Genomic DNA, 23567 nt, shown 5'->3' with positions numbered 1-23567 from the left:
ACCAAACTTCAAAGTCAGCAGAGAGGTTTGCTTAACTATCACATGCAATATATGAAAGAGTAGAATTGAGTCTGCTATTCAGAGTATTCATTCTATTCTTTCATATATTGCATGTGTTAATTTAAGTTTCATCCTGAGTATTCATCCATTTTAAAAAATACACTGCTCAAAAAATAAAGGGAACACTTAAACAACATAATGTAACTCCAAGTCAATCACACTTCTGTGAAATCAAACTGTCCACTTAGGCAGCAACACTGATTGACAATCAATTTCACATGCTGTTGTGCAAATGGAATAGACAACAGGTGGAAAGCATAGGCAGTAAGCAAGACATCCCCAATAAAGGAGTGGTTCTGCAGGTGGTGACCACAAACCATTTCTCAATTCCTATGCTTTCTGGCTGATGGTTTGGTCACTTTTGAATGCTGGCGGTGCTTTCACTCTAGTGGTAGCATGAGACGGTGTCTATAACCCACACAAGTGGCTCAGGTAGTGCAGCTCATCCAGGATGGCACATCAATGAGAGCTGTAGCAAGAAGGCTTGCTGTGTCTGTCAGCATAGTGTCCAGAGCATGGAGGTGCTACCAGGAGATAGGCCAGTAGATCAGGAGATGTGGAGGAGGCCGTAGGAGGGCAACAACCCAGCATCAGGACCGCTACCTCCGCCTTTGTGCAAGGAGGGACAGGAGGCCAGAGCCCTGCAAAATGACCTCCAGCGGGCCACAAATGTTCATGTGGCTGCTCAAACGATCAGAAACAGACTCATGAGGGTGGTATGAGGGCCCAACGTCCACAGGTGGGGGTTGTGCTTATAGCCCAACACTGTGCAGGACGTTTGGCATTTGCCAGAGAACACCAAGATTGGCAAATTCGCCATTGGCGCCCTGTGCTTTTCACAGATGAAAGCAGGTTCACACTGAGCACATGTGACAGACATGACAGAGTCTGGAAAATGTTCTGCTGCCTGCAACATCCTCCAGCATGACCGGTTTGGCAGTGGCTCAGTAGTGATGTGGGGTAGCATTTCTTTAGGGGGCCACACAGCCCTCCATGTGCTCACCAGAAGTAGCCTGACTGCCATTAGGTACCAAGATGAGATCCTTAGACCCCTTGTGAGACCATATGCTGGTGCGGTTGGCCCTGGGTTCCTCCTAATGCAAGGCAATGCTAGACCTCATGTGGCTGGAGTGTGTCAGCAGTTCCTGCAACATGAAGGCATTGATGCTATGGACTGGCCTGCCCGTTCCCCAGACCTGAATCCAATTGAGCACATCAGGGACATCATGTCTCACTCCATCCACCAACGCCAAGTTGCACCACAGACTGTCCAGGAGTTTGGGGATGCTTTAGTCCAGGTGTGGGAGGAGATCCCTCAGGAGACCATCCGCCACCTCATCAGGAGCATGCCCAGGCATTGTAGGGAGGTCATACAGGCACATGGAGGCCACACACATTACTGAGCCTCATTTTGACTTGTTTTAAGGATATTATATCAAAGTTGGATCAGCCTGTAGTGTTTCTTTCCTCTTTAATTTTGAGTGTAATTCCAAATCCAGACCTCCATGGGTTGCTAAATTTGATTTCCATTGATAATTTTTGTGTGATTTTGCTGTCAGCACATTCAACTATGTAATGAACAAAGTATTTAATAAGAATATTTCATTCATTCAGATCTAGGATGTCTTATTTTTGTGTTCCCTTTATTTTTTTTAAGCAGTGTATAAAGGGCACGATCCAACTGTCCATTTCGTCTTGGCCCTCAATCTTGGTTCAGCTAAGATTAGAATGTAATGGAGAGCATATAATTATTCAAAACAATCTTAGATATTAACATTGCAATATAATACAGAAGTTAGTTAGTGTTCCTGGTGTCAGACAAAACTGATTTTTTAAAAATTACAAACAACTTTTACCTGGAATTTTTTTAGCAGGATTAACTTTCTTGACTGAAGATAAATCTTCTTTTGCTAAGAGTGTTAACCTTAAACCTTTTAGTTTCTGTATTAAACTCTCAGTTCTTACAGAATTCCTCTCAATTCTTTTCACTCTTAAAAACAAAAGCAATTCAAACAATACATTATACATTCTATCTGTTTCATCCCATATAGAAAATTGCATATAACTTCAATAATTGAAGAAGACTTATAAATGCCTTTGGAATTTTAGATATTTGAGTTTTAAGTACCGGTATTTCCTTAAAAATATGCTATTAATGAAAGTTACTTAGCTTTGTGTGTAACTTCATTGGGAATTTGGGGTCAAAGTAAATGAAGGAAGATGGTGGGGATATAGGTCGATAAGGTAAACCTTCAGTTAAAAGAAAGCAAAGCTTGTTGTTCATCTTCCATAATTCCTAGCTAGCAGTCAATGGAAATGCTTACTACAGGTAAACTCGACTTATGAAAATTGAGCCCAAAATTTAAATTGTTATGCAAAAACATTTGTTAAGTGAATCTTGCCTCATTTTACAACCTTACTTGCCACAGTTGTTAAGTGAATCATTGCAGTTCTTAAGTTAGTATCACAGTTGTTAAGTGAATCTGGCTTCCCCAATGACTTTGCTTATCAGAAGGTCACAAAAGATAATCAAATGACCCCGATATACTGCAACGGTTATTAATATGAGTCAGTTGCCAAGCGCCTGAATTCTGAATCAGTGACTACGGGGTGTAAGCAGTGGTCGTAAGGGTGAAAAATGATCATAACTCACTTTTTCAGTGCTATTGTAACTTTGAACGGTCACTAAACGAACTATTGTCAGCCAAGGATAGCTTGTATACTGTTACCATACTCTAAGCTTTTAGAGCAAAATAGAACTACAGTAATTGTTTCATTTATACTAAGCATTATTTTGGGAAGTCATATTCTTAAAGTTATGAATGTAAAAAATAATATATTTAATTCATTCTTGGTCAACAAAATAATCTACATGTAGTTTAAAGTAAGTAATAAATAAGCAAACATACAATAAAAGAAAATTTATTATATGCTTTGATTGAAAAAATAACTTACAGAGAAAAATATTATTAATAGAGCGTTTATGAGGATCCTCTTCTTCTACTACTACATCCTATATAGCCCTGCCTACAACAATCTGGTTGCTAATTCCAAAATATCTGGGAGCACCAAGTTTAGGAAACACATTTTCCATTTTCTTCCACACTTTTCTTTTCCAACAGATCTCTCCCCCCCTCCCCCCCCCCGCCCTCCCCGGATGTATGCAGTTTGTAACCTTCTGGAAGAATTTGTTTATATGGGTCTTGGCCTATAGTGTCCTATAATGTTCCGTCTACTCCCTTATGATGTTCGTCACCTACATGAGATTAATAGTAAAGAATTCAAAATGCTGAAGTGGGTGCCATCACTATGTTGATGACACCAAGTTTTATATATTGTGAATATCCCTTGTTTTCTTCACTAATTCTCTCAAATTTTCTTCAATAAACTATGAAATAAATTATGATTTTTAATATATATTCACTCCTTTACCATATATACATATGAATAGGCTGCTTAAACAAACTGGCTTTTTTCCTAGACAGATATTAATCAAACAGCAATCATTTTCATTCATGCTTTGATCTTTAAACAGCCCACTTTTTGTAATCTTTCACCCACCTACCTAAATAGAGAAGAGCAACCAGGGTGATTAGGGGACTGGAGACTAAAACATAAGAAGAATGGTTATAGGAACTGGGCATGGCTAGTCTAGTGAAGAAAAGGACCAGGAGAGACATGATAGCAGTCTTCCAATACTTGAGGGGCTGCCACAGAGAGGAAGGGGTCAAGCTATTTTCTAAAGCACTTGTAGGCCAGACAAGGAATAAAGGATGGAAACTGAATAAGGAGAGATTTAACCTGGAAATAAGGAAAAACTTTCTGATAGTAAGAACAGTCAATCAATATAACAGCTTGCCCTTGGAAGTTATGGGAGTGTCATCACTTGAGACTTTTAAGAAAAGATTGGACTGCCATTTGTCAGAAATGGTGTAGGGTCTCCCAGGGCAGGGGGAGGGGTGGACTAGATGACCTACAAGATCCCTTCCAACTCTGATTATCTGTTAAATCTGTTAAATAACAGAACATTGTTTTCTCTGGTTTGCAATCTTTTCTTGTTCTGTTGAAAGTTTTAATTTTCTTGGAGCTCTTTTTCTAGAATAAAATCATCTTCTCTGAAAAGTCTATTGAATGCCTTTTTGAAGAATTCTCAATCTCATGAAGAAAAAGTCCCAAACATGTCCTCTTGAGAGTTGCGAATTTGCTAGAAACTCTTGTTTCAATTGCGCTAAAAGGGTTGCATTCAAGCCATCATTGTAATAAAAAATGGTGTCAGGTTTGTATTCTAAAGTTGCAGTTAAGTCCTTTACATTGTCAGATATTTGTGAAATTGCCTCAGTGGCTTGATAATTTTCTACACATAACTGTATCTTTTGCTCTTTTTATCTATCATCTATATCTTTAGCCTATAAAATGAATAATTTTCTGTAGAGAATTTTCAAAAAACTTTCCTAAAAATATGCACAAATGTGGCCATCTTCTTGGCTCCCTCTAGTGGTCAAAGGATATTGATTGTCAGTCAGTATTCCTAAAAAAATCAAAGAATTTCAGCTGCTCACAACAAAGAAATCCAAGGCTACAGATTATTTAAAAATAATAAAATAAACAGCTTTCTATCCTTGTTTCTCCATCAGAATTAAAAAGAAAAGATACTCCAGCTTCCTTATTTAGCTTGTCTCCAGCAATCCTCTTCCTCGTTGTTTAACAATAAAGAAGTCTCAAAAATGCTGCAGAGCTTCAAAAAGGAGTAACAGACTGTGACTTGAAGAGAGCCCGTTAATAATAATTTCATAAATTGGTTAAGATAATAATTTCATAAACTGGTTAAAAAATGAAAGACATGACTTATTGTCCATTTGAAAAATAAATTCCAAAATGGATGCTTTTCTGACAATGGAGTAATTGCAGTCCTGCTCCTCCATCTCCCCCAGCTAAATGGTTCACCAACTCCTGAAGTACTGCTGCATAGAGGATCTTGTGGTATGATTCTAGGACTTTTCCTAAACCTGAAGAGTCATATAAATGAAAGGAATGCCTCTTCCTTCTGTTAATAAGTTGACAAAAACAGCAATCCAGAGAAAGAAGTCTTCTGGGCCTGTCAACTGTCAGCCATGTTCACAGGAAGTCTTCTGATTTGCAAGACTGTTGCAGTTTTTCCCCAAATCAACATCTGATTCTTCCATTATCACCATTCAATGAAGCATAACACTTAATTTTACCCAACCAATGATTCCATGGAATTATTCTGCATATTGTGATACACTATTATGCTGCAGATACATTTGTTTCATGTCAAATTTGCTAGCTATCATTATCTGATAGCATGCAAACTCCAATGTCATTCTACTTGGTCATCTGCGGTATACCGTGTCTGAAATTATGATACATAAAAATAGTACTTCTTGCTTATTTGCCTTTGTTTTCTAAACCTAACTTTCATTAGATATAATATTAATTCTGTAAGCATCCACAAATGTGTAAGATACAAATGCTTTTTTAAAAATGAAAAAACACCATACAGTATTAGCAATTTCAAATCAGATCATGTCACTCACTATACAAGAGACTAGTTCAAAATTGTGCTTTGAACACCCCACCCCTGCAAAAGCGTGAAAGAGGTTCTTACTTTTCTTCCAGTTGAGTTATTCTTTTCTTATAATACATTAAAGTTGAAGATTCGCATGCTAACGTTTTTAATTTTCCATGAAGATAAAATGCATCATGCTGGCCCTTCTTTATTGCTTCTATAAAAGCATCATATTCTTGCTTGATAGTGGTCAAAATGCTTTTGTATGCATTAACATGCTCAATTATCTGTTTTAACAATCCAGAAATTGATTACATGTCAACACTCTTTAATAGTGATACAATAAATAAATAATTAGTAATACAATAAAAAGAGCCGACATTACTGCAGGTTTAAAAAAAAGTCTTCCTGAATCAAAACAAAAGACAATTTTAACATGCTATCCTGCTCCCCATCATTGGTCTGTAGATGCTTCTGGAAAGTTCATCAGCAGGAAATTAATGCAATTAATATTTCTTTTTATTCCTCAAACACCACATACATACTTCTAAATTCAAACTTTCAAAAAAGTTCATAATAAAGTTATCTTATATTAGCACTTTCCCTCATCTTAAAGCACTCAAAACATCTTAAAACTCATAGAAGAGGATGGAATAATCAGAATGTCAAGAACATATCAACACTGCCAGAAAACAGGGCAGGATTTGTTTTAGGTGAGAGATTAAAGAAAGAGAGTGTGTCCCGGCCTACGGTATTTATTCTTTCTTTGTTTAGGAGGGATGCCACACTTTCCTAGGCTGCTCCCCAAAGTGAATGAGACCTAAATATAAATACAAGAAGAATGCAACCTAGGATCCTGTTTGAGCTACACCACAGGGTCCAGCAGAACCTCTAGATAATTTATACACCCAGAAGAGTAGCACCAGATTAATTGAGGGCTAATCTGACTAAATCTAAAATAATTTAATTCTTGTTGCTTTTCCAACCATTTTTAGTTTATGGGCTTTTAAAAAAAAACAGTTTAGAGGAAACAAATATATAATCCCCTTTCTTCTCATGCATTAGTGGAAAAACAAAATCTTTAAAGAGGCCTGTTAGCCAAATGCTTCTTTCATAAGCATATTTATCAAACCAAGATATTAGGCTATGTAGAACAACCAGCATATTTAAATGATTTGCTTGAGGACTTGTTTCTCTACGTAACATATTGTGGTCCAGTACCTATGGTACACCTGGTAGTGTAGGCTATCTGAGGCTATCTGACATACTTTTACAATTGAACATTTACAATTGAAAGGATCAATCAGCATTACTATTAATAGACTAGCAGAGAATGTTATAAGAAATGAAGTCACCTCGCTAGTTCATGCTACATATTATTATTGTACTGATTTCAGCATAAGTCAGTCAATATATCAAAGCCAAAAAGATCACACTCACTCATCATGAAAATTGGAATATCTTTAGAAGTGTTTAGTTACCATTTCAAACACATTTCTGTATATTATGTAATAATCCTCTGCTGGTCCTTGCTCAGTACAGCCCACTTTTTCAATTTCTGAAATGATATAACTCTGAATGCCCTCCAGGAATTCTTTCTCAGTCTCTGGGATGATGGGAGGAAGCACTGAGTGTTTACTGGCTCCAACACTGGCTGATTTCATGGTGCAGGAGACATCTAAATTTCTGTTGCAGATAGCAACTAAGGTATCAGGTCCTTACTCTGATCAGAAGACATGCTTCAGTCAAACCTAAAAATAATGCCACATCAATAAAAGAAATGAAAATTCATCTAACACACCAATTTTAAAAATGCATTCTACATGGCATATTTGCAGGTAAACTAAGGACCATAAACTAAATTTAGTTGCAGTGCCCCTAGTGTGATATGAAATTCAATATGGAGGAAGAGGTTGTGTGTAATAGCAAGGTCTCAAATACCTCTTATTGAATTCATTGTTAATAAATTATCAGGTAACTGTGGACTGCTGAATGGGAAACTGAACCATAAGTTAGAAACAAAATATTTCCAAGCTTGAATTTTACAAAGCTGAAAGGATTTTTAAATTTTATGTTTAGTATATTAAATATCCATTTTGAAATACTTAAGACTGTCATCAACATAAAATGTTTTTTCAGATATAATCATTTTCAGATAAATATTTTGAAGTGTTTTTCATTATAATCTACCATCTGTAATACAGAATTGGAATATCCTGACCTATACCATAAAATAAATCATTTCAGACTCCAAAAAATTTTTAAGTACAATTTAAGATTGGCTTGTTCAGAAAAAATATTCAGGCTTATTGGTTGTCTATTATCTGTCTATTCTGCAGATGTAATAATTACAATTTTACAAAGTTATTACAATAACTTTGAAGGAATGTTAGAGCCTGTACCTGCATGTGACCAGAGATGGTTCCTTATTGTAAGATTTTACTACTATTGCTATGATAATACTATGACAAACCAATTGTCCATTGGAAGGCTATTCCAGAAGAAAGGCTGTCACTGAAAAACAGGGCTGTCACACCTTACTCCCACGTACTTCCCTAAAAGGGGCAACTAGTACCAGCTCCTTCCATTAACTTGGTAAGCCGAGTTCCAATGGCACAGTATAATCTTGTACACAACTAGACCCTAAGCTATATATGTGTTCTGTACAGACATTTGCATACTCAAAATCCGGCAGCCCGGATTGGCTAAAGCGCACGGCCACCGGATTGGCTGAGTGCACGGCACTGATTGGTCGTTCGGAATCGGCCGCGATTGGCTGAGCCGATCGCGGGCGATTCAAAACGACCCGATTGGCCGCAGCACTCGGCAGAAAATGCTTTTAAGCCGCGCTTCTCCCCCACTCACCCCACTTGTGTTTTACCCCGAATAAAGAGCTGAACCAAGTCACTGCCTCGCGTCCTTTGTTCATATGAGAGATACGACACTGGCGACGAAGGTGGGATTTTAAAACAAGTCCCACACCGCACGTGGCTCACGGAACCGCAATCGGCAACATGGCCAGCGGAAACGTGCCACCCGCTCCCTTCAACCAAGCTACGGAGGACTGGGAATCGTACATAGACAGATTCCTCATGTTCTTGGAGAGTAGCAACCTCAAGGACGCGAACGGGCAGAGAAAACGAGCCGTCTTCCTCACGCACTGCGGGCCCGCAGTGTTTAAAATGGCAAAAGCCCTCGCCAAACCTCTCGACGTGAAAGCCATGGACTGGGCCGACCTCGAACCGCTGCTGAGAAGCCACTACGCGCCCGCCGTGCCCACCCTCATCCGCCGGCACGAGTTCTACCGCCGCGACCAGAAGCAAGGCGAGAGTGTCAGCAACTTTGTGGCTGACCTCAGGGACCTCGGGGGACTGTGCGGGTTCACCGATCTCGATGAAGCCTTGCGGGACCGCGTCGTCCACGGCCTCAGGGACCCCATCCTACAGAGTCGGATCATGGCAAAGGGCAACATCTCCCTCGCCGACGCCCTTGCCGAAGCCACCGCAGCAGAGGCGACCCGGAAATCAGCAGCCCAATTGCGGCAGGCCAGCACCGCGGAGCGGCCCGCCATGGCTGAGACGACTGCGACCCCCGAGAATCGGGCCGAAATCAACCACCGAGCGGCCGCATCCACGCACCACGGCGACCTCGAATCCCCCTCCGACTCGGAAGATGACGAGGAAGACATCCACCGGCTGCAGACGGGGCGCGACAGGCGCGAACCACGGAACCGAAAATCAAAGTTCCAGTGCGCTGGCTGCGGCGGCGAGCACCCGCGGTCGGAATGCCGGTTCTTCGATGCAATATGCTGGCATTGTGACAAGCGGGGCCACATCGCCAAGGTCTGCCGTTTCAAACGAAACCACAGCCCCCGCCACCGAGACGGCAGCCCACGGAGATGCGACAACGCCAGGCGCGACAACACCCCCCCGAGGAACCGCGACCGGGACAGCGAGAGCCGTTGGAGCCGGGAAGCAAGGAGCCGCCGTTTCAGTGAAAACCGCCAGCGCGAGGAAACGCACCAGACGATCATCGTCGGTCATTCCTCCAACTGGGATGGCCGGAAGGTCCACGTGGAGGTCGCCATCGAAGACCGCCCATGCAAGATGGAAGTGGACTCCGGGTCCTACCTATCCATGGTCGCGTGGCGGGAAATTAAGCGGCTAGTACCCTCCATGAAGCGGCACAAGCTGGAGAGCCAGAAGCTCATCCTCAAGGACTACCAGGGGAATCGCATCCCCGTGGTAGGGACCGGGCACTTCAAGGTCACATTTAAAGGGCGCACCGAAATACTCCCCCTGACCATCGTCGAACGAGACCGCCCCAGCCTCCTGGGACTCCAATGGTTCGCGCCGCTGGGAATAGAAGTGACCGGCACCAACCACGTCGCCGAGGCAGACTGGGAGGAGCAGCTCGTGCGCGACTTCCAAGAGGTCTTCGACGGCAACCTAGGCAAGTACCGGGGGCCCCCAATATCGTTCAGCCTGGACCCCACCATTGCCCCCATCCGCCTCAAACCCCGGCAAGTGCCTTTTGCCCTCCGCCCCAAAATCGATGAGCAATTAAATAAGCTCATTGAGCAGGGAGTTCTCGAGCCAACGGACCATGCCCGGTGGGAGACCCCTATAGTCACCCCGATAAAACCAGATGGGTCGGTGAGAATCTGCGGGGACTATAAGGCCACCCTGAACCGCGCGCTCCAACAAAGCGCCTACCCCGTCCCAGTAGTGCAGCACCTCCTACACTCACTGGGGGGGGGACAGGGTTTTCGCCAAACTCGACCTGGCCCAAGCCTATCAGCAACTGCCGGTCGACGAGGCAACCGCAGAAGCGCAGACCATAGTCACACACCGAGGGGCATTCCGCTGCAAGAGACTCCAGTTCGGAGTCAGCGTAGCCCCGGGGGTGTTTCAAAGCCTAATGGAGAGGCTCCTCCGGGGCATAAGAGGGGTAGTACCCTATTTTGACGACGTGCTGGTAGCCGCGGCCGACCAGAAACAATTGGAAGGCCGCCTAAGGGAGGTACTGCAAAGATTCCAAAGTGCAGGGCTAAAAGTTAAGAGGGAGAAATGCCAACTGCGCACGGCACGGGTTGAATTCCTGGGATATCTCCTAGATCAGCACGGAATCCACCCCACTGAGGGCAAAATCAAAGCCGTCAAGGAAGCCCCAAGACCCAGAAACAAAACTGAGTTACAAGCGTTCCTGGGGTTGATTAATTTCTACAATGTTTTCCTGCCCCAAAAGGCAACCGTGGCGGAACCGTTGCATAGGCTGCTCGACAAGGCAGCCACCTGGACGTGGGGAAGACAAGAAGAGGACGCGTTCAACAAAACCAAGGACCTTCTCACATCGGACGCTGTCCTCATCCAGTACAGCGAGACACTCCCCATCACGGTAACATGCGATGCATCACCCTTTGGCATAGGAGCCGTCCTCAGCCACACCCTCGCCGACGGAAAAGAAGCCCCCATCGCCTTTTTCTCGAGGACCCTTTCAAAACCCGAAAGAAACTACAGCCAATTGGACAAAGAGGTTCTAGCATCGTCGCAGCCGTAAAGAAATTCCACGAATACCTTTACGGCAGGACTTTCTCCATAATCACGGACCACAAGCCGCTGCTGGGAATACTGGCAGGAGACCGGGCCACCCCAATCATCCTCTCCCCAAGGATGACAAGGTGGTCCGAATTTCTCACCGCCTACAATTACCGGCTAATCCACCGCCCCGGTAAGTCAATCCCACACGCGGATGCCCTCAGCCGCACACCATTGCCAACCCTGGATGCTGACCCGGCACCCACCACATCTACCCTGAGCATCGAGACTTTACCCAACCTACCCCTGACCGCGTCAGACATTGCCCTAGCAACCAATAAAGACAAACGTCTGGCGCAGGTCCTAAGATGGGTGGGAAAAGGGTGGCCGGAAAAGGACGTGGACAACGAGTTCAAAGCTTACCGGAGCCGACAAACAGAGCTATCAACGCAAAAAGGCTGTCTACTGTGGGGGGACAGAGTCATAGTTCCAGAAAAACTGCAAAAAAAAGTCCTGAGCATGCTGCACGAAGGGCACCCTGGCATCGTTAGGACAAAAGCCCTGGCCAGAAGTCACGCCTGGTGGCCAGGGATGGACAAGGAGATCGAAGCCTGGGTGGCCTCCTGCAAGCAGTGCCAGGAATCAAGACCAACCCCCCCCGCCGCCCCGATCCTAGAATGGGAAACCCCCAGGGGGCCATGGTCCCGGATCCACGTAGATTTTGCGGGACCAACCAGAGGACACACCTTCCTGGTAACCGTAGACGCTTACTCCAATTGGCTGGAGGTAAGCAACATGAAGACAACAACCACAGACGCCGTCATCAGAGAACTCAGCAAGCTTTTCGCAACCCACGGCCTTCCCGATGTCATCGTGTCAGACAACGGGCCCCAGTTCACCGCGCTGCCCTTCGAGAAATTCCTGGCAGAACGAGGGATCCGGCATGCATTAACGGCACCGGCGCACCCGGCGGCGAACGGAAGGGCGGAGAAAATGGTCCAATTCACGAAGAAGACCATTCAAAAGATCGAAACCGGGGACATACAAGACAAAATAAACTGGATGCTGCTAATACAGCACATAACCCCGAGCACTACAACGAACAAGAGCCCAGCGGAGCTACTAATGGGGAGGAAACTGCGATCACCGCTCGACCGCCTGCACCCCACATACAACCCAGCGAAACCCCCTGACTCCACCAGCAAACGCAGAACATTCGCACCAGGAGACAGGGTCTATGCAAAAAACCTTACCGGGGACTCCCTCTGGATACCGGCAACGATCACCCAAGCAACAGGTCCACACTCGTACCGCCTTCAAACGACCGACGGACGAGCGTGGAAACGCCACATCGACCAACTGAGATCAAGAACCACCGCGGGAAATACAACCGACACGCAAACACCAGACACTGAAAGGAACCGGCAAAACACCAACCAAGAGGGGAGGGAAGGCCCCAAAGAACAAAAAGAACAAACCCACCCAAAAAGAAACCAGCAGTACTCACCACCTGAAGAACCGGAGAGCGACCCACTCGAAGCCTCACCTGGAAGGAGCAGCCGAGCCAGCTCAACCGGCCCCGGAAGCCCGAGCGGGAGCAGCCAAGCCAGCTCAACCAGCCCGGAAAAGCCGAGCGGGAGCAGCAAAGCCAGCAGCTCGACCAACCCGGGAGACCAGGAGGGAGCCGCGGCGAGAGGCCTGACTCACCCTTCCAGGCGGGTCCATCAACGAGGCGGAGAGCGACAGGAGTCCCACCCGAACCGGCCGACAGCCAGGAGACAACTGACCAGCGCAAGTCCAGTCGGAAAATACGGAGCCCGCCTACTTACGGGACTACGTCACGTAGGACCAAACCAAGAGGGAGGGGTGTTCTGTACAGACATTTGCATACTCGAAACCGCAGCCCGGATTGGCTAAAGCGCACGGCCACCGGATTGGCTGAGTGCACGGCACTGATTGGTCGTTCGGAATCGGCCGCGATTGGCTGAGCCGATCGCGGGCGATTCAAAACGACCCGATTGGCCGCAGCACTCGGCAGAAAATGCTTTTAAGCCGCACTTCTCCCCCACTCACCCCACTTGTGTTTTACCCCGAATAAAGAGCTGAACCAAGTCACTGCCTCGCGTCCTTTGTTCGTATGAGAGATACGACAATATGGCTTTATAGATTTACACTAGCATTAAAATTCTACTCAGAAGCCTGTTGGCAACAAGTATACAGTAGTGTATTGTGCAATCAATAAGCACATGGGGTGCTGCACTCTGAACCAAATGCAGCTTCTGAAAGATCTTCAAAGACAGACACTCTATGGAGGCCCTGGCCAGAATAAGTGCACAACACAAGGCTGAAGATCCCCAACATCAAAAGGCAGGTGAGGGGTCTTTATCACCAGCCCAATAACCAGGTCAAGAAGCCAAGGGAGGAAATCTGCGGGGAGGCAAATAGCCAATATAACAGGACTTCCATCTTCTCAACAGCCCAACTCCGCTACTGCTTTAAGAACAATAGACCAATGCCACACCCTCAAGGTTAATATATAGGATGTAATTAATGTTGGTCTCCAGCTCCCCTCAAGGCTAATGTAAGATATAATGTAGGTCTCAGCTGGGCAGATTTTGAATGGCATCATGACTTTTGCCCAGGGGTGGGATAGACAGGGTTAACTTTCGTTTCGGGATTTATGAGCTTCCCTGCCGGTTGTGAGCCACACACCTGTTAATTATCATTAGCAGGCTGTGTGTGGAGAAGCAGCCTTTGAAACAGCCCTCTTTTCTTGTTTTTTTTAACTGCAGCTGTGCCTCGTTTGGCAGCTGAAGTTGAAAAATCAGGAAATAAAGATCAGGTAAGAGCCTGGGTGGGCAAAAACATCAGCAGACATAGAACCGGTTCTACAGAGGTGGACAGAACCAGTAGAAACCCACCCTTGCTTTTGCCTAGCCTAGGTCTCAGTAATGCATACCAGATCTGTGTATTTATCAGTCACTGACTCATGACTGGATGCAATCTCATTTCAGAGACTTGGCATTTGCCAGTAGCACACAAAGGTCACATAAGCAAACAGATAAAAAATCACAATAAAATATTTGTGGTCAATTATTAGTCTTTAGACTGGAGAACAGACAGAACAGACAGTATGACTACAAACAACTTTCTTCTTTAAAAACTGTCTTGTAACAATGAATATAATAGTCTTTTGATATGTGGAAAAGTTAGTGTTTCGCTTACATTATTGGTAATTTTTGTTATTGTTAATGTCAACAGTATTTGAATTTTTTTAAAAAAAAGTATATTTTAATAATTTAATATACTTGTTTTATTCTAAACATTTATTCTGTTTAAAAACTAAATGGAAATTATTATTTTTTTAAAAAACTCTTAACCTATTTTACTTTCAATACATCATTGAAATATTTTAGACCCTTTGGAAACATTTCTAGAACACCATTTTTGACTAATAATACTTATGTCTGTAGACTCAGCATCACAGTGAAGGACTCCATCTGCCTTTTCCTAGCAGTCTCTGGGTTCTAAGGGAACTATCTCAACGCAAAGCCCTCAACTCTCTTTCTCGCTCTCACGAGAGGCCGTTAAGAAAGCGGCCTATTCGTTTGTCTCCAGATGCTGCCAAGGAAAACCCAGCTCTTTCATCCAACTAAACTCTCCTAGAAACCAACTGTTGGTAACAACAAGGCGGAACTGTTAATCAGGAAGGGAAAGGAAACTAGCGGCCTTTGGGGGACTGGTGGGAAGTGTAGTTTTCCTCCACACTTCCTTTTTCCCACTTCCGGTTACTTAACATTCGGCTTAGAATCCTGATGATTCTTCCGCGACTTATCCGGCCGTAGACTTTCTCCACTAGGCACCGCCGTTTAACTAAAACTACTACTCCCATCATGCTTTTCAATAATTTCGAAAGGAAATGAGTACTGGAGATTGTAGTCCTACGGTGTGGCAACGCATGGCCCTTCTTCCTTGTTTCAAGGCTCGGAAACCCCGTGCGTAGCGAAGCAGCCTCTCTTTCCGGCGTCGGCCATTCTGAGAGCGGGTGGTGGGTGAGCTCTTGGCCTACTTGGAATGCCTTTTATTTCTCAGGGTTGGCGCTGACCGAAGCCTTGATTTTTCGCTGTTTTTCCCCCTCTAGGTACAACCATCACCAGGCGCTCTACCGCCGTCATGCAGATCTTCGTGAAGACCCTGACGGGGAAAACCATTACCCTCGAGGTGAGGAAGGCAGCAGCGTGGTTAGTCTGCGGACTTTTAACCGGTGCTCTTTTCAAACCGGTTCCCTTCTCCTTTCTGTTGCTCTCTTTTGGGGTGGCAGTGGGCATTTTGTCGCGGGATTGTTAGATTGAGGGAAAATGGTGCCTCGCTGCAGAATGGAAGTTAGAAACCTCTTCCCCGTGGGCGTTGAAGCGAGGAAATGAGCGAAGAAAAACGGTATTTTCGTCAATGAAATAATGCTACAAAGAAGTAAAGTGATAGGAAGGTTATAATTTTTGCAGAGGCTTAAAGGATGAAGGTAAAGATGGCATTGCTTAGAAAACTGGAGGTCTATGCAGAAAATGCAGGTGATAGAGTATTCAAATTTCTGCTCCGTTTTTTTCATCCATCCACAAAAGTCCCGAAATAGTCGCAGATATGATTTAATGCTGTTTCTAGTGTAGGTAAAGTGGGTCAGAAAAAGAAGTTACTGCAAAAAGGCCTCTTAGCATCTCAAGTCCCATGGTAGCCAACCCACAAGAAGACATGAGGGCAAACAGATCATTTTGTGTAGTGCAGATTAATTTAATCAAATGAATTTTTGTTCCTTGTGTATTTCTAGAAAACGATTTACCTGCTTTTTGCCTGGAGATTAAAAATACTGAAATAATTAAAGCTTTGAAATGGGATAAATTGCTAGAGTGAAATATTTGTCATGTTCTCAATTAATTGCTTTTACACCCAATATCCTGTGAATCCCTTATTATTTTGTTACATATTTTGGGCTGTTTTAAGATATATTTTATGCTATTCCTATCTTTTATATACTTGATATCAAAGTAAACTAAACTTAGCTGAAACTAAACCATCTTGAAGGAAACTTTGCTTGGAAGGGTAGCAGATAGCATTTTAAATTACAAAAATAAATATTAGGAATATACTATTTCTGTAATATTTACCTGTTTTCATGTTCATTTAATTGCTTTTGCTTTTCCTCAACTGTGCATGTGATATATAATGAAGCATGTTAAAGTATTGTTGGTCATTTTCATCAAAAAAGAAAAAAAGCTCTTCATAATTCAAAATATAAGGATATAAGTACAGCTTAAAATGAATTTTAGACATAACCCTTTGGTAGAATTGAAGTTATAATGCCAAGGGCAACAGATTCTACAAGAAGTGCTTTTAAGCTGAAATAGTAAAATATTTTATAGTCTAATAGACCTGTTTAATTTGACGCTGTTTTAATAAGCTTATAAAGCCCGAATTGAGAAATCAGCAATAACTGTATTAGGAAATGAAGAAGCTAAAATGCTGTAGAATTCAACACACAAACATCTGCAACACAACAACACCCCAAACAAAACAATTGTTCATAAGAGTCTGGACAATGGACATGCAACACCTGGAAACAGCAGAGTAGAAGAGAATGAACGAGAAAGTCACAAGATAAAAACACCTGCAAATGGAAGTAGGACAATTATGATGATAGCAACTACAGTACCTATAATAATAGGCACCTTGAGTGCAATTTCAAGACATGGGAGTGTCATTTGAACACTTGCATTGATAAAATGAGTCAATTGCAAAAGGGCAATTTTACTTGGAATAGCTTACGTACTTAGGAATAGCTTAAATACTATGATACCTTTTAACACCATGAAACATCTGACTGTCAAAGGTCATAGGGAAGGGATTAATAGACAAAACTGCCAAATCTAGTCTAAACATCTGGCTGACTGTGCAACCAAGTACAATATGTTTATGTATAACTAGTTTGATTGTATAAGCCTTTCAGTGCAATTTAAAACTTTTACAACAGGTTGAACCATCTGATACTATAGAAAATGTCAAAGCCAAGATCCAGGATAAAGAAGGTGGGTGTGATATAATTTATGAGACTTGGGAATGGTTTGTGTCCTAAATTACTCTGGGCAGTTTACACCGCAAGTAAAAAAATAATTGGAAACAATAAAACTCCTATATTTGTAAAATTATGCTGGATAAACTTCTTTTATGCTGCTCTCCTAAATTCAGTTATTTCATGATAATAGATCTGTATGAAATGGAGAAATATTTTATTTTGAACCCAGAAGAAACCAATACATTCCAAAAGTTCTACTTTGTTGTTTCAGACTAGCGATTTATTAGAAACAACCTAGAATACTTTGGTTATCTGGCTTTAGATCAAATAAAAGCCTTATCCTATGGGCAAATTTGGCAAGGTTGGTGCAAATTGTTGTTCTCTTTCCTTAGGGGCTATCAGCATGGCATCTCACTGGATTGCCTGCCTGCCTGCCAGTTTTCTCTCCTCAGTTATCACTGCCAGTGGCATATCAGTCTGTCCACCTGTTTCCTGATTTTCCTAGCACCTTTCCCTCCTTCCCATATCCACTGCTTTTGTCTCACTGATCTTTCTCTCGAGCACCTTTCCTTCCTTCCTTTGTATACCCCTTATGTACATTAAAAGCAAATTGTTGAGCAACTCTTCAACAGTCTGGTGTGCCATCCAGCCATAATACACTCAACTCTCACCATCCACTAGCCAGATTGCCCAATTTGGTGATTTCATACATGCAAGAGGATTTTAGTCAAGATAATTATGGAAGGCAGTACTGTACATAAAATCTGACAGTAATTATTTTCTGTCATTTGAAAAAAAAAGAAGAATACAGAAGTCGTTGTGACTGTATAAATATATTAAACAGAGATTAGGTAATTATTAGGAGACATGGCTAGATGGCTGCTTTTATTCAGATCTTTATGGATACAGCCACCACTGGATGAATGGGATTTTATTCTTCCAGATATATGCCATGTTTAATCTGGAGTGCTCCTTTTGTGATGAAAGAGTGGGGGATCTTTCTATGCAGAAAACAGAAAACTGATGTGAACGTTGTGCATGCTGTAATCTTTAATACATCATGATTTTAAATTACCTTATGATAATACAATGCTGGAAGTATCACCCTTTAATATTTATCAGTTGCTAAATATTTTAAATCTAATTTCTTTGTTTAAAAAATTAAATAACTCATAAAAAGGAATTAATCAGCAAACAGCAATAGGACATAAAATTAAAGTTTAAGTTATTTGATCAACATATTCAATAGTCCTGAGAAATTCATAAAATGCATATGAAGATGTTGTAAGTCATAAAAGTATTTTGGCTCTGTGTATTATTTAATATATCCTATTGTGTTCACTTTTCCAAATGTATTATTTACTATAATTTATTTAATTATATCTATGAGGTTGCAGTACTAAGACAATACCAAAAATGTTTCTTTTGTCCAGAGACTTAATTGGGGAATATTATTCTGTAAATAAACTTGTACCAAGTTGTTTAGTGCCTCTAAGTAATTCTAAATTCTGTTGACTCTTCTGCTAATTCCAGTTCCAACAAATGATTTATAATATAATGGCTCATTAGAAGAGAATGTAATGTTTGTAGCTCAGGGTTGAACTATATAGAGTCCTTGATGCTCTCTGAGCTTGCTTGTTTGTCTGCAGACATATTAGTGCCAAACTGGTTAGCATCTGTGTTAGTAAATGCAGGGTTAGTTCTCTAGATACAGTAGCTTATTCTGCCAGTGTTGGGGGTATGGTTTTCTCCTTGGTTATAGATTACTTATGCTGCCTTTGCTTACTTTATAGGTAACTCAAGGTGGTGAACATACACAAACAACCCTGTGAGATCCTTAATTAGGATGTTGTTTTTCTTCATTTTTGTCTAGTGTTAATCCCTGCTTATCTGGGAACAAATTCCACACTAGCACTAATGACCTAGTTGGGTTATGAAATGTCTTTAAGCAAACAACCAAGTTTAGAGACTTGCACTTCATAAAAGCTTATTTAATGCACCCGTATCTTTCAAATTTAAAAGGCCCAATTAAGATTAACAAAAGCTTGTTAGTTATTGAGAAGTTTCTCGAGATATTTGATGTATTTACTGTGATATTTTATAACTTGACAGTATTTGAAATGTATCTGCCCTTCACAAAGCAGAATTGATTAGGATTAACAAACAGTGAAATAAATGAATTGAGAATAATTGCTTAAAACACAACAAAACCCTTTACTTTTTCCCCACTAGGGATTCCTCCTGACCAACAGCGTTTAATTTTTGCTGGCAAACAATTGGAAGATGGACGTACTCTGTCTGATTATAACATCCAAAAGGTATTTTAACGTTTGAAACCTTTTAATACAATAATTTCATAATATGCAATAGACAAAAGGCGGACATCACCTTCCATCTTCTTGTGGCAATAATTATATATTGTGTGAGAATAGGTCCAGTTTCTGTTAAAGATATTTTTTCTGGTCAGCACAATTTGTTCTGGATTTGTTCATTTGCCATCAGTTTCCCATATGCATTGCTGACTTACTCAAGTATTACTAAACTCAAAAGTTGTAAATTTAACTTATTTTAGCAAATGGAAGGTTATCTTTGCAGGGATGAGAATTGAAAGCCATGATATATTACAGTTATTGTTTTTTCTGCAGCATTTCTGGTAGGTAGGCAATGGTTTCTGGTTTCCAACTTACGTACCATCGCTTCATTTTCAATACATAGCTAGATTTTCTCCATAATAATCTGTTTCTAGTCTGATCCTTTAGATTTTCCATGATGCATCACTGAAACTTAAGTCCATCCATTTCACTGCTGTTCATCCTCTTCCTTCCAGGTTTTTCAGCATTAGAGTCTTTTCCAAAGAGCTGAGTCTTCACATAATGTGTCCAAAGTTTTAACAGAAGACAAAATTACTTTAATTTAATTTAATTATCTCTGACAGCGCATGATTTACAATGCAATAGGCAAAGGTCAAATTTTGCATTTGGTTCAAAGTTACATACTTTGCATTTTAGTAAAACAAGGTTTCCTAAGTCCCAAATTTGCCTGTTTTATAGGCATTAGCATTTACGCACCAGTTACGTTGTGCTAATTTTTTAAATGTGCTGGGCTTTTTTAAGGAATGGTAAGACAAAACTATCTTCTGATTTCTTTGCCTAATTCTGTGCTTTTTGCTGCATCACAAAAATTCTCAAATCTGGATATTTTTTATCTGTTAAAATCATGTTTTCTTTATTAAAAAAAACCCCCAAACTTAGGAGTCAACACTTCATCTTGTGCTGAGACTTCGTGGTGGGGCAAAGAAAAGAAAGAAGAAGTCTTACACCACTCCTAAGAAGAACAAACATAAGAGAAAGAAGGTGAAACTTGCTGTCCTTAAGTACTACAAGGTAAAATCAGCTTCACTGTTGCAACTTGAATTCAGGAGAAAGAGCTGGTGGTAATAAGCTGCAGATTCTCAGAAAAAGAGTTTATTTAGCCTTCCTTTTTAAACATAACAGCCAGTGGACCCGGGGAACGTGGAGCAGGATGGAACCTATTAAATGGCTCATATGATGTGTTGTGAGGGGCAGGGGGTTATTTTATTATTTTATTTGTTATTTTATTATATATGATTCTTTTCATTAGTTTGTTTTTTATATGTTTTTATATTTTTGTAAGCCGCCTTGAGTCGTCATGTCAGAATAGGCAGCAATATAAATCTCCCAAATAAATAAATAAATAAAGCTGGTATATAATCGTGTGTGTGTGTATATATATCTATATCTAATGTCTAAATTATATAATTTAGATTTTTTAGAGAGTCAGTTTATATAGTAGTTAAGATATCAGGCTAGAAAGCAGGAGACAATGAATTCTAATTCCACATTAGGTGCAAAACCATCTGGGTGACTTTGGGCCTGTCACTTTCTCTTAGCCCTTGTAAGGAGGCAATGGCAACCATTTCTGAAAAATCTTGCCAAAAAGCTGCGGGGATTTGTCCAGGCAGTCTCTGAATCAGATACAATTGAACAGAAAGAAAAAAAATTAGTTTGTATATGTCTAATATATATACTGAGTATGTATATTGTAAAATTCAACGTATCAATATGAATAACATTCAATATAAATTATTGCTGTTTTTTTTATATTGCTAGAAAGCAGTTGCCTTCAGGTAACATATCCAATCTGTTTTATGTATGCAGAACTAGAACTTAGCTAGTACCAAACAATGAATAGTACTAGTTCAAATTGTCTGCTTTATACTAATTATTAATTTCTCCTACAACTTTATTCCAAAATGTTAGATTTATAGCAATATAAAAGGCAAAAGATAAAACAACAGAAGGTATGTTCTATTTGCTGCCTTCCTAGCTTGGGAATCATAGAAGTGAAACTTCTGTCAACAGGCCAAAATCAAGCTTTTGGCAGTTCCCATGTCAGGTTCATAGCCAGATAGGCAGTCTCACAGGTACAGGCCCAAACTGCTAGCCTTTTCCAACTCTCTTTGATAGCTAATGCTGGTATGATCATTCATAATCTTGTATTTTGTAACAGTCAGCAGCCTGAGTGCTGCATTTTGCATCATTTGCCGTTTCCGTCTACTATTCAAGGGTAGTTGCATGTACAGAACATTGCATTAGTTTAGACAATGTTTGATCAGCTGGGGAAAGATTGCTGCAGTAATTGAATGTTCCAAGAAATCTAGCAGTCTCGGCCCCTACATTTTACTCTCTTATTCAAGAATGGGTAGCTCCATTCAAGTCTTTCTCTCCATCTTGAAGAGTCCTAAATCTTTCTAAAGGCAGTTGTTCCAACAACTTTTTATATTCTAATTATATTTTTATAAATAAGCCTGCTTTTAAATATAAATGTAGTACTGCATTATTTACTGAGGATTTCTTTTTACAGGTGGATGAGAATGGCAAAATCAGCCGTTTACGCCGTGAGTGTCCCTCTGAAGAATGTGGGGCTGGAGTGTTCATGGCTAGCCACTTTGATAGACATTATTGTGGCAAGTGCTGCTTGACATACTGCTTCAACAAACCAGAAGACAAGTGAATATGTCTATTGTAATAAAAAACCTTTGAACATTGCCGTGTTTATTTCTCATTAATTGCAAAAATGTATAAAGCAGGCATTTATAAAAAAAATTAAAGTGTTTATAAATGACGGGAAATGATATAAGTGAAAAACAGACTGGGGGAGGTCATTATTTTGCATAGTTATCAGCTAACTAGCTCAAAGCCAGTGGTAGGATTCAGCTGATTCGCACCAGTTTGTGCGAATCAGTTGTTAAATTATCCACCCTCACTATCAAAGTATCCACTGTGCACCGCGCTGCAATGGAGAAATGGGCAACAGAGCAGTAGGCACGAGGGAAGAAGGGAAAGCGGCCTTCTTCCCTCAAGCTGGCCACTTTGTTGTCCATTTCCCCATTTCAGTGGAACACCTAGGATCCGCTTTGATAACGTGTGTGTTTGTGATAATTTGTCTGGCTGAACTAACCCCGCAGTTCCACCTACATTGGCCCAGCTTCAGTCATGCTGCCAACTTAATTCCTCGCCCCTTTGCCCGCGGACTGACCAACATCTCTGCACGCTCACTTCTTAAAGGAGCCATGTCCAGAAGGCTGAAACAGCCACGAGACCACCATGCAGACAAACGCCCTCATAAACAGCCTTTTGGCGAAGAATGGGAATTAATCCATTCGTCTAGGGTCAGGTTGGCCGTCGCAGGAGGCTCGTCCTGCATGTACAGTGGATTATTTGAATCCCATCACTGGACAAAGCCATACTTGAATTTAAAGACACTACAGTTCCAATTACTGTTTTTTTTTAAATAGAACTAGAACAGGTTTTTTTCAAAAGCTGAGGGTTTTTTATGTTAATTTTGTCTTATGGGGTATTTTGTTGTCTGCTTCGGTAGTAGTTTTAGTTTCTTTTGCAGAAGTTGTGTTAACAGAAGAGTTCTGTCCTTTTACCTACTATCATGAATTGCTTATCTTCTATAGCAGGGGTCTCCAACCTGTGGGCCATGACTACTACTGCACCATGGCCTGTTGGCCATTGGGCTGTGTGACTGGATAGTATGCACATGTGCACCCCTCCACTCGTGTTTGTGTCACAGGCCCTAGCATTCCTACAAGTGTTGTGGCCCCGTTTGTGCATGTGCACGGACACATAAGCGCCAGCTGCCAACCAGAAAGGCTGGGGAACTCTGTTCTATAGTACTTATTCTTAGGAAAAGGGGAAGGGTATCTTGTATCTTTTAGTGTACATTTATGCTATTTTGGCTACAAAATTCCAGGAATACTGTATTACCATTTGTTTATAATGTTATTGTACCATAACTGATTTATCAATATTTTTTCCTTGTTCATTTCCATGCAATGTCATTATTATAA

General features: G+C 41.5%; 2 protein-coding genes across 4 annotated transcripts in view; one reads left to right on the top strand and one right to left on the bottom strand.

The window, feature by feature from the left end:
• CLHC1 (clathrin heavy chain linker domain containing 1) overlaps positions 1-14838 on the bottom strand; it is a 48313-nt gene extending 33475 nt beyond the window's left edge. For both annotated transcript variants that reach the window (XM_026696035.2, XM_087930491.1), the window contains exons 1-4: positions 14586-14838; positions 7069-7338; positions 5687-5874; positions 1917-2050 (exon numbers count right to left, since the gene is read on the bottom strand). In XM_026696035.2, the coding sequence (XP_026551820.1) occupies positions 1917-2050; positions 5687-5874; positions 7069-7251 (505 nt within the window). In that variant the 5' untranslated portion in view covers positions 7252-7338; positions 14586-14838. The remainder of the gene's footprint in view (positions 1-1916; positions 2051-5686; positions 5875-7068; positions 7339-14585) is intronic.
• A 299-nt stretch (positions 14839-15137) lies between these two features.
• RPS27A (ribosomal protein S27a) lies at positions 15138-22256 on the top strand. Of its 2 annotated transcripts, none has more exons than XM_026696037.2 (6): positions 15138-15172; positions 15266-15345; positions 17147-17201; positions 19421-19506; positions 20440-20571; positions 22073-22256. In XM_026696037.2, exons 2-6 carry the CDS (start codon positions 15298-15300, stop codon positions 22220-22222), a joined length of 471 nt encoding a protein of 156 aa, XP_026551822.1. In that variant the 5' UTR covers positions 15138-15172; positions 15266-15297; the 3' UTR covers positions 22223-22256. The 2 variants fall into 2 exon arrangements, with proteins under 2 accessions (XP_026551822.1, XP_026551821.1); XM_026696036.2 differs by having other exon boundaries at positions 15138-15176.
• Positions 22257-23567: the final 1311 nt, after the last annotated feature.

The sequence above is a fragment of the Pseudonaja textilis genome, chromosome 1, assembly GCF_049901715.1.
Source record: "Pseudonaja textilis isolate UNSWEBS1 chromosome 1, rPseTex1.2, whole genome shotgun sequence".
NCBI lineage: Eukaryota > Metazoa > Chordata > Lepidosauria > Squamata > Elapidae > Pseudonaja > Pseudonaja textilis.
The sequence above is the reverse complement of the archived record's forward strand: the minus strand, read 5'-3'. Positions and strand labels throughout refer to the sequence as shown.

What these genes read in the sequence shown, in the direction of transcription:
- RPS27A (XM_026696037.2), top strand. Translation starts at nt 15,298, where the DNA reads ATGCAGATCTTCGTGAAGACCCTGACGGGGAAAACCATTACCCTCGAG. An exon ending in GGAAAACCATTACCCTCGAG is followed by an intron (nt 15,346 to 17,146) that starts GTGAGGAAGGCA and finishes CTTTTACAACAG; the next exon opens with GTTGAACCATCTGATACTAT. An exon ending in CTGATTATAACATCCAAAAG is followed by an intron (nt 19,507 to 20,439) that starts GTATTTTAACGT and finishes CCCCAAACTTAG; the next exon opens with GAGTCAACACTTCATCTTGT.